The 15,493-nt window shown below is 38.6% G+C and overlaps 1 protein-coding gene across 7 annotated transcripts in view; it reads right to left on the reverse strand.

The window, feature by feature from the left end:
• CREB5 (cAMP responsive element binding protein 5) overlaps positions 1-15,493 on the reverse strand; it is a 258,138-nt gene that overhangs the window by 209,747 nt on the left and 32,898 nt on the right. For 2 of the 7 annotated variants that reach the window (XM_054060285.1, XM_054060284.1), the window contains exons 2-4: positions 6,357-6,428; positions 3,186-3,279; positions 221-259 (exon numbers count right to left, since the gene is read on the reverse strand). The exons of 1 other annotated variant lie outside the window; for it this stretch is intronic. In XM_054060285.1, the coding sequence (XP_053916260.1) occupies positions 221-259; positions 3,186-3,279; positions 6,357-6,410 (187 nt within the window). In that variant the 5' untranslated portion in view covers positions 6,411-6,428. The remainder of the gene's footprint in view (positions 1-220; positions 260-3,185; positions 3,280-6,356; positions 6,429-15,493) is intronic. 4 more of the 7 variants (XM_054060287.1, XM_054060286.1, XM_054060291.1 and 1 more) reach the window with 4 other exon arrangements.

Consider the following 15,493-nt stretch of genomic DNA (forward strand, 5'->3'; position numbering starts at 1 on the left):
CAAAGTTCATTTCCATACCACTTTTAGTACTTACCTGAAGGCAACAATATTCCCCACAGACATTAATACTCCAGTGTTAAAACAAAAACTTTGACACACAACAAACCACAGAGTTTCAAAGCAATGCCACGTTTAGTTAGCACAACAGCAAAGACTACATCTATTTCAGTCAACCTAACTATAAAGTTTCCTGCAACGGCAAGTAGCATGCAAAACTTACACGAGATATTCTGTGTTAGCTCAATCAGATCTTTTTTGGCTAAGAAAGATGGAAATAGAAACAGTCAATGACACCCTATCCGTACTCACAACAAGGCTTTCTAACAAATAAAAACAAAATACACATAAAAAAAGAAACAAATAATATGACAGTCTTTTTTTCCTGTCTTTTTAAATGAACGTCAAATTATCCAACAAGAGTATCACTTCTATTTTCATGAAATTAGTTCAGGAGTCACTGGATTTAATAAGATTGCTCTTCTTCAGCCATCAAAAAATTGAAGCACAAAAAATATCAGCACAATGGAGCTAGCTGATAACAAGGAAGCTCTTGGCTTCATACCTGATAAATCAGCATAGCGCAAATAATTTCAATCAAGTCGCAGAACATTGTCTATTAGACAGTGACCCCACCTACATAACAACATAGAACTTTACATATAACACATATAACTCTACCTCACACTTACAAATTGATGTTCCAGAACTCAGCACAGTTTTCACACAAGAAGCAGGTTCCTACTTCCCAAGTCATGTTTTGCTTAGTTTCTATGATGTTGTACACATACAAGACCAACAGCCCCTCAGTTTTAGTGCCTACCCCAATAGCAGTTTACAGAAGGCATGCCTACTGTGTGCTAAATATTACCGATATTATACTGACCCCAGACTGACTATTAGCTATCTCTGGAAACAGTAGATAATTCTAACAGCTACCTGAAAGCAAACATTTCATTATTTTGCGCCACTTATTACTAATCGCTAATAGATTAAATTAGAACACTTTACAAGGTGGTACGCAACATACTGGAAAAAAGGAGAAAGTCTGACTTCTAGGCAGCTTAATAAACAGAGGAAAAAAAAACCCAGCGCACATTAACACTGCACCTGGCTTATCATAAGGCAATTGCTCCTGCAATTCTTTGAATCTACTGATGACAGAAACAATTTTTTCAATTAAAAATCCAAATAAGCAAAAATGCAAAAAACAAGAAGGAAGACACGAAGACAAATGTCTAAGAGAAAAGTCTGCCTCTTTTCCCCATACATCATTAATTTCTCATTATGAAATCTAAGAATAAAACATCTTAAACTTTAAGGTATTTAGATTTCCCCAGGGTTTAGGTAGGTAATGAAACAACTATTTTTCAATGTCTCCCTGCAGATTGCAGATGATCTATGATGCTTCCAAACTAAGGACTGCAAAATGCCAAACAAATCCACCTAACAAACACAAAAAGAAATCACACACAGCAGCACCGGGCTGCCAGGCCAGTACAGCCATTTGCCACAGTCTTTAAGAACACATGCAGCTTTTTACACTTTCATTACTACAGAAGATTGTCATACACAAAGCACTGAGAATATATCCCTCAGAAGCAATCTGAGAGCCTTTCTAGCCACAAAATTTTGCATTTCTATATACTTAATTGGTGAATTGAAGGTCTAGGAGCACCACCACCGGTGATAGTAGTAGAAGCCAGTCAGAACATTTTGCCTGGGAAAGCAACCTACTGGAAGAAGCAGGACAGCCATCTCACGAAGTTACTAAACATAAAAAGAGCTACTCTACTCAGGGCACTCCTGACAACAGAATACACTTCTCAGAAACTGCCCTTGAGCAAAAGTCGTACCAAACAAAAAGTTCTAACAAAAGCCGGCACTTTCACAGGGTGAATGTGCCCACAGTACAGATGTCTTCCAGCAGTTTCACTGCCAGAGACATGGCCAAGTGCAAAAGCAGCAGTTTCTCACTCGTGCTGCAAACACACGATTCTGCGGGCGTAGTTGCCATGTAGGCACTTTACTAGCCCTACTCTTCAATGTGCTGTGTACTGTTCCTTTCTAAACTTAGTCTACTATGGCATTTTCAAGTAAGAGGAAAATTTGGGACAATGTATGTCTGATTTCTCACTGGTTTCTAAAGTCCTGGGAAAAAAAAAAACAAAATCCTCAAAACACAATTGCTACCCAATTGTGATTTTCATAAAAAATGGAAATGGTTTATCCAGAAAAGAGTTAATCTGCTGGAGACCCTTTAATCATTATATATTTGCACCTAAAATGGCACAATTTACCTTGAAGAAGCCCATTTCAAAGGAGAAATAACAAACATGAGTTAACATACATATACACATTTGTATCACAGCTTTTTTCTGTAATTACTTTGAAATCTCAAATATCCTAGCGATATAATTTTTAACAATCCATTACCTCAGCCCAACGAAGATAAAATAGGAAAGAGAATTGGAAAGAAGAGAAGCAGTAAGGCTAGCCTGACCTTACCCAGTGCTCGCTGAATGCCAGCAAGCCACTGATGTGTAGTTATTCAGACAAGACTAAGAAAAAAACTACATAAGAAACTAAAAGATGTAATTGCACATAATAACAAATAACCTCTGTGTATGATGGGGAAAGTGCAGAGAGAGATGGTTACCATTAGGGGGAAAGAATACCAGTTGTTACCCACTGGTTTACCTTTCTGGCTATGGTTGTCTACAGTGAGCAGGTCTTTAGCCACCATAAAGGTGGCTCACACAATGCGGTCTGTTACAGTTGCTGAAGTGAGCCTGTCAAAATAGTGAATATAACAGGAATGGTACAAATGTATTGCATTAACACGCGCACTGCTGAGCTCTGAGGTGACATGCGCTTAAGTGCCTGTATTTCATTGGTGTGTTGACACGGGAGTCAAAGACAGAGCTGCCAGCATGGCTGAGGTTCAACAATTTCTCGCCCTTTCATGCCAAACCTGTGGGAAGGCATAAGAATGGCATAAGAATGGCAGCTGTCTCTTTGTCCAAAGATACGCATGCTAGTTTATTCCATCCCTACTTGCTATTTAATTGGAGCTGAGGCTTTTAAAACCAATCTTGGAGGTATTTTGCCGGTAGCCTTCCAATAGGAGTCATGCTTTCAACACCATCTGAATAGTTATCTTGACTCTTGAATTCGTGTCTTCTTACCTGATAACATATTATCTGTTTTTATTGAAGGAAACTTCAAAGTCATTTCATGTTTGTGCCTGTGAATCATCAGATGATCCTCTGTTGGAAAACGCTGTCAGGCAAACACAGAGAGAGAGAGGGGAAGAGAGGGAAAAAAAAAAAAAAGAAGAATTTAATTCTCTAATAAACTTTTGGCATTGGACAGAATTTCAAAAATGAGAGGGAGAAAGAAATTTATCCAGCTAGAAATGTGTCCAAATGGCACAGGAAACAGAATACTAGAAAATGCAAGTGGCTATAAGTAACAAAGGGCTGTACTCAGAAGTATATTTGCTTCGGTGCTCTCTGGGGCTGCAAACCACCAAGTGTCACGCATTTGCTTGAAAAGGTTACAGACCACGTTTTGGATTCTAAGGGTCTCAGACACTCACTCCAGCTACTGCAGCCTCACAAGTCACCACATGCCTGAGGATCTGCGATAACTGCTGCTGCGTATGCTCTTAGCCAAGGGCAAACACAAAGTAATGCAGCCTATCTTAAACCACTTTACCGGATTTTTCTGCTTTTGTGTCTTTCTGCAACCTATGTCTGCTTAACAGCAATAAAAATAATCAAACAAGCCAGCCTTCCCCTACCCAAAATTATTCAAGCGAAATGCATCTTTAATCTTGGAAACCTCTTATAATTTGACTTGATTCAAAGTAGTGCTCAGAATGTAACAACTATATTACGACCCTTTATGATACTAAATTAAATTATTTTCCTTTGTCAAGCAGAGAAGATGGAAAGGTGTGCTTTGTTAAAAACTAATCAGTGTACTAAGTTTGTTTTGCAGCCTGATAACACACTTCACAACAAATAGCTTCTTTTGAACAAGATAAAGAAGAGACAAGCTTGAATAAACGTTCGAGCACCTGCACAGTGGGCTCTTAAGAGCAGAACGGTTCTGTTAAGTTTCCTTCATCAAAAGGTGTGTACACAGACCTTTGTTACAAGCAACTTTTAAGAGTTTTAACAGGGTTATTTCAGGACTAGTAATGACAAAAAATTGTATCACTGGGGCTTGAGGGAAACAAATTTTAAAAGCAGCTTTTTAAAGCAACAGGTACATAAGCGACTGAAAAAATGGCAACAACAAATTTAAAGTGACTTGATGCTTTCAACACAGTATATTCTTGGCTAAGTGACTTTGCTTATGGCTATAGTATAAATAGTTGTAGTATGCTACACTTTCTGAGAGTCTCTCTAAGCTCACAGACAAAGCAGCATAAACAATGGGAATGAATTCTCTGGGAAAAAAAAAAATCCCAAAGACCTTTTCCTGACTGTGAAATCGTGGTTCATTACTTACTCATCTGGAAGAAATGAGGCACTAGCACTAGAAATTTATGTTAAGAACAAAGGGAATATGTGAAAGACCTTGTTCAATGAAATTGGGATCAGGGAATAAGAACATTTTTTTTTTTCAGGGAAATAGATTTCCATTCATGGACACCATGCTCTGTCTTCAGTGTGAAGTCAGCCAGCTTAAGGAGGGCATGGAGCAACTGAGGAGAATCTATTCCACCAGTCCAGTCTTCTCTGTCTTTTTTGTAAGTCTACTTTCTTCCTTGTGCAGAAGGTCAACTCTGTTAGCCCTCAATACACATCCACACTGGCTGATGGAGAAGTGACTCCTCAGAAAGCTTAGCAGGATAGCAGCACTACACTATGCACTTCTGTCAAGCCCTTATTTACAATAAATAGAGGTCATGTTCTGAAATAGAAAATTAAATGTTTTTTAAGATGAAGTCACACCTACATTGCTTGCCTTCCCAAAGTGTAACAGCATACAACCAAACCTGCTCTCTGAACACCTAAATGAGCTTGTTTGGATCAGCTTCTCCTCCACTAAGGAAATTAATTAGTAGCTTACATGAAAACACTGAAGTCCACCGATACAAGTGGAAGTTTGCTCTAAAATTCAACAAAAAGTTAAATAAAACTGGATCATAAAACTCAGATTCTTTTATTCTAGCTCTGTGACAGACTGGTGAAAGTTTAACTCTGCATACAGAGATTTGAAGTGACAAATCCTCAGTCAGAGGGAGAATCCAAAAGATGCTCTCTGACACCATGGAAAGGCTCCCACTTCATGAAAGAGCAAAGCTGCTCGGCTAGCTGGTAACTGGACTTCAGGCTTCTCCCTTTCCTTTTTTCAGCTCTTGGCAAAATCAACACCTACACTCCAGTGGTAGGCAGCCATGGTTCCATCACAGCAACCTAAAGGGTTGTAAAAATATTAGCCAGCTGAAAGCTCCCTATGTACAATTAAAGAAAGGAAATATTACCTTTATTAAGAGAGGAAGACTCTGGGAAATGGGGAAGCTAAATTACTTAAAACAGACGCATACACAAAGCCTGTGGCAAAAGCCCAAAATATGCCTTTGCCTGAAGATTTTACTTGCAAACTGCTGTCACTAAATCAAATCAGGGTCAGAAGTGTCACATGTGGAACTTCCCTCACCACTGCAAAATCATCAAGAAAACCCACATAAATCCCAATTTAAAATCTCAGCAAGTAAAATCTTTGTCATTTCAGTCTTTTTGAGATCATTAAACACCTAGTGCTACAGGTCAGATTACACCCTCAGAGACACATGGCAGATAACCAGTCAACAGGAATAACAAACGTACATCCTGAGGCAGAATTTATCTATAGGCTGCATTTTCTATAGGGAATATTGAGTAGGAAGATGTCCTAAAGATTTAATTAAAAAAGCGCAAATAAGATATCACTGTATGCAAGTATTTTAAAAAAGTATCAGGAGGGTTATCACATCCAGTAGGAAACATAATATATTCCATTGTACATCCAAGCAGAAGACAGATAAATGTGTCTTGCCTAGTGTGTTCGCTCCTACTAGCCACTAAAGGAATTTGCAATACCTGGCCTGAAAATTTAGGCTTGAGGATGAGGGAAGGCAGAAGCAGCTTGAGAAGCACTTCTACAAATTCACTTTTTACTGGCTGTTGTATTTGCTTTAAATATTTTATAATAATATCTTGTTGGGTTAGGAGGGAATTGAGGAGAGGAAGGACATAAAAAAAACAATGCATATTATTAAACACATTAATATATCAAGAGGCATTATACAAGCCAGAGCTAGTGCTGAGGACTCAATTAATATCACTGCTGACTCCACTCACCTGTGAGCAGCCTGGGGCACTGCAGACAAAAGGCCTCTCCTGCTCCAAGTTCATCTTTGATTCCTCATAAATCTACATGTTAAAAGGGGGGAGGGGAAAGAAAGGGAACCTATGAATACATACGTTCTAAACTTCACACATACATGCAACATACAATTGTCACAGTTTGTGCTTTTATTTCAAACTCCCAAAATTAACCAAAATAAAGTTTTCATCCTCAGAGTACTAAAATCACTACTATTCAGCAGGCTCCCTACAGTCTAAGCTCTTATTACTCCTTCCTGAGCCCATATTTACTTTGAAGGAAGAAAAAAAAAATAATAGGCTTTCACAACAGAAATCTGCCTCAGAAAAAAGCATATGTTCAGTGTTGTTACTAGATAAGACTATGTCTGCTCAGAAATATCTTGAATTAAGGGTTTTTACCTTTCGTCCTTTAGTTCCTCCTGAACAACATTAAAACCAGACGTCTAGGTTACTTCTGAGAAAGAATCCCCTTTTTGAAGTTCTTCATTTATACTGTTCGATATTAATAACTTATATTAAATACATTACATGCATGTTCTCTGTACACTCAATATAATCATGCACCTCTGTCCTTTAAAAGGTCAACTAGATCCTCAGTAGCTTGAGAAGTGAAGTTTTGCCTAAAACAGGTTCCCAACAGCAGTTCCAGTCCTGTAACCTTGAACTAAAGCCTGGAGGAGAGCATCCAGGTCTTGAATAAAGCAGCAGGAAGAAACATTTGCCCTCAGAACACAAGAATGCAGCTGAATTTGGGTCAATATTACAGCAATGTCCCTGACCAGCATCAACAAAAATAATTTTTAGTAACATTCTGAGATGTAAAATAAGTCACTTCTTTTGGAAATCTTTTGGGCATCTTGGTACAGTTGGCATTACAAGGTAGAATATAATATCTGACTCACCTTAAAGCACAACATACAACTTCTGCTTACAGTATACCTCAAATCCCTTAAAATTCAGCCTCACCACAGCCCCATGTAGACAAATACCTAAGTTGCATTTGTCTGAGTTTTTCATAAAACAAAGACAAACATGTAGGTGGAGAAGCAGAATTTTATTTTAAAGCCACAAAAAAAATACAGAAGGACAAGTGCTAAAATTACTCCACCCTGCTGTCATTTTGTAAAACTACAATTCATTGCCTTTTATTATCAGGAATATCTTTACCACACTTACTTACACTCACAGTTAGAAAAGCTTTATTTTCAGAGGAGTTGCTACAGTCCCCTGCAAACAATAAATACACCGTCAACCTGAACATCCACCAGACCTACATTTACAGTACTTATTTCAGTATCCTGTTCTCAAAAAACCCTAACATTTTTGGATGATAACTTTTTCTTTTTAATCAATATTTATTCTGGGGAATAGCATTAGCCTGACAGGATATTTTCCTACTTATCATCTGGAGAGAAAAAAGAAAAAAAAAAAAAAAGAAGAAAAAAAGGTAGAAAAACTCCTTTACCTGTCTCCCAGATGCAACATCCATAACTGAAGAATTTCTATTTGTATTTGCCCTTTAACCTCCAAAAGGACACTACCCCCTAAAGGCAATAATTATAATGAACTGATTTTCTCGATGTGGGCATCTCTATCAACACCTGGCCTGAGAAAAGTGATTTACTGTACCAAATACAATCAGATGTCAAGAAAGACCCTAACTCAGGACTAACCTATTTATCTGCACAAGGCTAGAACTGAAATAACTAAAATTGTACCTAATTTACTCCTTTAGGTTTATTCATATCCTGTTTTGATTTAACTAACAGCTAAGTTAAACTGAAATAAGATACTCATAATCAGAAATGAAAGAGTGTGTTCACATAAAAGCTCATACTAACATAACTAAAGGTGTTAAATTACTTCTAATTTCAGTTATTTCAGTTCCAGACTGAGCATAGACAGGCTTTTCAGAGGTGAAGTAATAAAAATGTTCTGAAATACACTAACCCATCTGAAATAAACAAGCAGCAGTGAGATAACTGGCTAAACAAACCAATCCCCACAAAAAAAAAAAAAAAAAAAAAAAAAAAGAAATCAAACCCTGCAGCTCAGTTTGGTTTTTAAATCCACCTCTATTTATGGGATGTGATCCTCAAATGTTGTCTTTCCTAAAGAACTTTTCACAGATGATAATAATAATAATAATAATAATAATAATAGCAGCTATGAGTAGATAATGAAAAGCTTTATCTGATATCTCAATTACTCCTGCAACTGAAGCGCTGCCAAAGGTTTCAGTTACTCCTTTCTCCCTTCCTCAGGGGACAGTGACAACTGTATTTTCAATAGCAGAACAATGCATGAGATTCAGTCAAAGAAAACAAGGGAGTAACAATTCAGGTCCCAAGCGTCCAAGTGAATTTCAAAACATTACCAGGAATTACATGAGGTTTGTTTTTTTATTGAGCATTGCAAGTCTATGAGCTTCCTCCCTGCTCTGAGCTTCAGCTTTAGTCTCTAAACCTATCAGTACGTGCTCTGGGAACAATCAAATGATTCTCAGAGTTATCTAGATAGATAAGCATGGATTAAGCACCAAAATAACGTACTCAATGAAGACTGGAATCTTGAGCGTCAGGATTGACTCCAAGAAAACATGGACTTAGGTTTTATTCTCAGTACTTTGAAAAGATGTCAGATTCAACATCTAGTCATTGACTGCAAATGTACAAGCAAATGTACACTCCCACATGAATCACTCTTTGCAGATACTAAACTTAAAAAAACCCAAGAAGTAATAATCCTCCTGCAGCCCCTATTTCTGCTGAACTCTGCAAGAGCTGCAGATGCACAAGCAAATGCAGGATCTTACTCCAGGTTTGCAGTGGGTTGGGAGCTCTCAGAAACAGAGGTGTTTTGGTTGTGCACAGCACAGTTTGCAGGACATTGTTTTCAAGATGCAGACATGCACTTCCCATCCTTCAGCTCAGGATACAGACAGCCTCTGGCACGCAGTTCGCTTCAAACAGTTCACGTGTCACTGGGCCACACAACCCACGTCTCCTTTTTCCAGTGTGTGCAGGTAGTTGAGCATACACAAAGGAAATAACACAATCAATGGCAAAATTTTTAATTCACCTAATAAAAACAAATCACAGCAACCTTTCCATCCAAATTAAGGTGCTTATTAACCTTTGGGGTATTAAAAATTCAAGTTACATTCACGCACCTTTCATAGGACTACATATGACTGCCGCAATTAGTGTGCATGAAGAATATCGGGCAAATCTCTGATGACTGAAAAGATTACTCAGGCCTTAATTTTTTACTTCTGTTATCGATACCTTAATTTATTGCAGCTTTGTGACCTCTTCACAGAAACAAAGGATTATAAATGCAAGCGAGCACTAATATTGATATGTCAGCATTAGCTCTGATATTATTAACAATAGGCATGAGTGCATTATGCAGCACAAAAAGGGGCTGAATTTTAACAGACATGTTAACAACATCTGTCAGCATTTATTGCCCTATTGTGACCATGTAAAAAACCTTATTGGCAGAATGCGTAAGTGAGGAAATCTGCTACACCGTTGTAGCCTGCCATTCTCCCTAAATATCACTCTGTTCAGGAGAAGTTAATGTATTCTAAGTAGAAAAATAAATAAATAACTAAAAATATAGAAGAAACATAGAAAAAATTCTCTGAGCCACATCACATGGAAAAGAAACAAGTTCTGCAAAAAGCCAAGATTCTCCTCTATTCCTTGATTTCTGCATAAGAAAGTTAATAAAACTGAAGCCCACAGCGAGGAATGCATGAACATAACAGAAATAAAAAGTAAACAAAAGAAACAAAACCACCCTCAGAACATGAACTACAATCCCCTCTCAGCTGCATCCAGAAGGAAGTGCCACACACCCTTGGGCTCCTCAAGGAGACTTTGCAGAGCCCCATGCTCATCCCTTCTGAATCAGAAAAATAGTTCTAACATCTAACACCAAGAAAGCATGGTCCTTTCTGTCTCTCTCTCCCCCTTTTTAAACTCAGCAGTAATCTTAGTGCCATACTGGTAAAAACATCAAGCAGGCTTGTTTCCTGTTTCAATGTTATTCTTGAAGTGGTCTGCAGTAAGAATCTGATTTTCATTGGGCTATTATTATTTGCAGCTGCGTGACCTTTTTAACCCTCTTTTAAAAGTGACATTTCAGCCTTCAACCCCAAGCTGTCTAAATGTTGCAAGGTTTTCAGCCCTCTGATTAACAGTGAAAAAGAACCGATGAGGAGGTGTATATTACAATGTGTCTAATACAGGTCAGTGTACCCCTTCTGCCATTTGTACAAGTGAGTAATTACACTCTTATAAGCAACCTGTTTGTTGAAATTAATCACTTGGTTACATGCTTGCAAGACAGGTTTCTTCAGCCTGGTGAGACCAAGGTCACCGAGATTTCCAAAAACAAGTATAAAATACAGTCTCTAGTGTTAACAGCGGTATGCAGAGACATGACCAATAAATGAAGCATCACCTAGCTTTTAGGTTCATGGCCACAATGACTAAAATGTGAGAGGAGATATAGTTACACTGCACTTGTGAATATTAAAGAACTCCATCAGTCCACACAGCATTTTAAACTGCTAGTAGTAGCTATTTACAGATAATTACGGTGTTATTACAAATACTATTAAGACTTGTTAGTTTTGGTAGTGTAGTACACACAGGGTTAATGCCTACAGTTGTTTCCAATAACGTCCTTGCAAAAGCAAAGCAAATTTTAAGTGTCATTGCGCTGAAACAGTGCATGGTGGTTTTCGTCAGCATGGGCTGTTCAGTGGAAGCACTTGTTTTCAGAAACCAGCATCATGCTTTCCACATACAGGGCTCATTATCACGGCCCTGCCTGTTTCAGCTGCTACAACGAAGGGTCTGTCAGCATTTCCATGAGAAACCCTCTCAATTCAGGATTAAAGCATTTCCAAATGGTTCTGGATGCTGGAAAGCAATTTGTGTCTGGAGTCCCCAAGAAGGACTTTAATATGATGCACATTTGAGCTGGGGCTCAAGCCCTCACTGGTACTTCAGTGAAGTTTTTGTGATTGCATTTATGACATTTATATGTGGAAAAACACTCAGCTTGGGCCTTTATTCATTTGTTTTAAAAAGAGGAGAGCCCCATAAATCTTCAGGCAGAGACGAGTGCTCTTAAAAAGTGGTTGATGTGTGAATTGCCTCAACAGCAAGCACACTTCAGTCCTTTCCCCATGGCTGGCAGCACTGCTGCCCAAGCAGCATCTGTAGCACGGCGGGTGCCTCGCTGGTAGTTAGCTCTGGCCACCCTTGAAGTTGCTGGGCACTGGCATGCTTCAAGGTCATTTGCAAATGGAGTATCAAAAAGATGCTTGTTTCATCCTGGCAAACATCTCAGAACTTTCTAAACAGCCACTCAGTTTGCTTAGGGTCTTTCTGAATAAAATCCCGTGCTAGGAAGTTGTCCCAGCAGGAGGGAAAACCTCCTAAGTTTTGTCCCATCTCTTTCTCCCAAGTACATCCAATCGCCTCCAAATCAACTGAGGGAGAAGAGTTTTTGATCCCCTGCTCAGTGTTCAGCTGCTAGAAGCTACCATTTCTGTTATCATGGAAAACCAAATAGCTGCCTCCCGCCTTTCTTCTCCTTGTGCAGAGCTGCTTTCTTCTCAACAACAAACTGGGCAGAGCTGGGGATAACTAAAACAAGAAGGGTCAGAGATAGGAAATTTCAAAAGGGAACACAAATGAAGTTAGTAAAACTCTGGTATTAAGAAGGGGGGGAAATAGGGAGAAGAAAAACCCCAAAGGAGCGGGTGGCAAAGAGCCACTGGTGGAAATGGAAAACAGAAAGAAAATGGAAGTGAGGCCTGCAGACCACTGAGGACTTCTGAAAAAGAAACTCAAAAAAGAAAGCAGATAACCTACTGCCTTTCCACATAACAGCAGCATAATAGTCCAACACTGTATATAATCAATGCAAGATAAGAGTACTTAGTAGAGGGCACAATTTGTCCTCTACACTGGATAAGCTGTATCTCAAATCTTGTAAAAATGCACAAGTCTAAATGATTATTTTACATTTCTTGGGCTCTCCATTTACAGAAATGGCCATGGAGTTATTAAGCACAGGCAACAGAAGAAAAAAAAAAAAAAGGAAATAGCAAAAGAGAGGTGGAAAAGTGAATTTCAAACAAAATGAAACAAGTAAAAAAAAAGCCAACACTTTTGAAAACAGTTTATGAAAGTTATCTCAGCACAGAAATATTCTATAAGAGAAATCAGATCTTTATAGGGAAAGATGGCTATTACTTCAACTCTGGAAAAACACTTTGAGGAATAACGTGGCTATTTTGCACTATGCGATTGGCCAACCAGGGAAGGCCTGACCTGGAAGAGTCCCAGGCTTGTAGCTCTGCAACTGTCGCCCACTGATGGCATTTGCAGAACAAGCCTAATACCCGCTCTCCCTACTTAAGTCTGAAAGGACACAAGAGACCAGCCTGTAACCCCACTGACAGCACAGAGGTTTGCTTAACAGATCACACAGCAGCAGCACAACCTGTAGCAATGTAACAATGGAGCCAAGCAATGCAAGGGAAAGGCACATTTTGTACAGCAGCAGAAACACCTGTATCGCTTCTCTCTATATATCACTTTTCCCTAAGTGCAATACTGCTAGCTATTCAGTGCCAGGAATTCAACAGCCAACCCAGACCTACTGAAGTAAAACAAATATCTAGGCCTATGGACTTGTCAAACGTCAGGGAGAATGTTAAGTGTCTACGTGCAGTCAAACAACATCAGAATTTCATGTTTATCTCAATATGAACAAATATTCTCGCTCTTTATCATCAGGTATTCAATTTCACTGCTCATGTTAGAAGGCTAAGTTAAACTTGAGGGTCTTAGGATAGTCAATGGAAAGAAAGAACGAAGGCTATGTTAGAGGAGGACTCAAACAAATACTGTATCAATCATCTCTCTCCACTATTTCAAAAGCTTCAACACTCAGACTTCTTTGATCAGATGCATGTACATGGTCATACTGTCTTCCTTTACCTAAGTCACTGTCCCCCTCACAAATTGTTCTGCACAAAGGGAGGTGAGGAACTGCAAAACAACTGCAGAAACACAAGTGACAGGAATCTTGCTTCAAGATACAACCACTAACAGTTACCATTTTAAAGGAAAAACATATTTGCTCTGTTCTTTATAGGCAAGTCTTGGCTTCTACCTGTTTGGGACAAAGTCCGTTGGGGCACAGAATGCGCGCACACACACACAAACACACAGAAGTTAATACCACCATTAGCTTAGCTGAAATCAATATTTACTATCAAACTCTGAAAGATTTTAAGGAGAAGATACATGCAGAGAATGCCATTCCAGGCTTTTACAGTCATTATTAATATGGATCCAACAGCACCCACTCTTTACTAATTCTTAGTGGGTTACATGCTTAACCATCACCACAGTGCAATATTTGATGCCCTACCCAGTTGCTAATAACATAAGAACAGCCTGCTTAAAAATATATGTAGCTACTTTCCAGGCATAGGGATAAAAAAGAACAGAAGATGCTTAGCCTGTCAGGTAGTCTGCCTCAATTGTCACACATTTCCCAAAGGATAACAGTGAGGTGGATCCTTTGTCTTCTACAAACCCCTTCACAAACACAGCCCCATTCCCTGAGCTGTAGAAGTCACTAAGTTTCACCGTCAGTGGTTCCTACGCCAAGGCCATTATCTTGGGCGTATGAAAGAAAAACAAAGAGTCTTCAGATCATCTTCACAAGTTAAGATGGTTCATCATGCCTGTTGCTGTGAAACAAAAACTCCCCTACTTCAAGGAAAAAATTCAAGCATTATGCACTGGAGAAGATCTCCAGGAAGTCTGCAAAGGGCAGAAAAGGCAATCGCAACTGTGGCGAGAGACGAAGCCCATGAAGCAGAGGGTGTCAATGATGAACTCCCAGTAACATCTGGCAAATAAGCTAATCTTTTGGGACTTTCCAATGTTGGCAGATAAGTGTGTTGTCTGTCCCTTCAAAGGCTGACCTCATTTCTATCCTTGGGTTAATGGCATGCAAAGCTCTCTGCTACACTTACTTTTTTCACTCTTCTCCCCACCCCCAACAGTTATTATTAAACACCAAACAACTTTGCCTATTGTTGTAGTTTGCATGCAATTTAATTAAGAGGTTTCCCTCCAGGAATAATATTGACTGAAGGTTTTGAAGGGTTGTTTTGTTTTTTAAGTGTACTGTAACTGCAGTATGCTAATTGCTTTGGTTTATGATACATAAATAGATAAAAGAATTCACCTACCTTGCATGCAAATAAACACTTGGATTTCCAAAGAGAAAGAAGAAGAAAAAAAAAAAAAAAAAAGCATAAAAGATATCCTGGGGGAAAAAACAACACAAGGCTGCTTAGCTGACTTTCATACCAGAAGCAGTTAGGGGCTGTAACATGAGCTTTGAAAATTCTGCCAGGCCAAATTTTCCTTCTGGTTTATTATATAAAGTAATTCCTAAACCAAAACTCTGCAAACCAACTTTAAACATTCTATGGATACTACTCTGGTATTCTGTATATTTAAAATAATTTTAAACTGTGGCCAATCTCACTTTTTACTTTTTTTTTTTTATGGTTAACATACAAGACAGCTTAAGACTTTCATTACATAGAAAAATGAGGCCATTAATAACTCAGCCACAAGCTGTTAATTATTAACTTTCACCAATTTTTAATTACAATTATTTAAGATTTTTTTTAACGTGAACTTCTCTCTCTTCAAAATGATCAAAAAAATTCCTGAATCAAACCTTCAACGTTGACTCTCCTTAGTATAAAATAAAATCCTCTAGGGTAAGAAAACCTCTGCTGAGAACAGTGGCAGCACACACCTTCCCTCAGGCAGTACTCAGCACTAGAACGTCCTAGACATTAAAAACTAAAAACTGTTGTTTTCAGCCATGACAATCAAGGGCAGGCTGATTTGCAGCACTTTAAACTCTGAATGTACAAAGCTACTGGCAGTTTCCAATACATACACCCTATCTTCGGGCACATCACTTCTAACCATCCTATAACAAGTTTCACTAACAGCAGCATAATAACCTATTTTGTGTGAGTT

The sequence above is a fragment of the Cuculus canorus genome, chromosome 2, assembly GCF_017976375.1.
Source record: "Cuculus canorus isolate bCucCan1 chromosome 2, bCucCan1.pri, whole genome shotgun sequence".
NCBI classification, from domain to species: domain Eukaryota; kingdom Metazoa; phylum Chordata; class Aves; order Cuculiformes; family Cuculidae; genus Cuculus; species Cuculus canorus.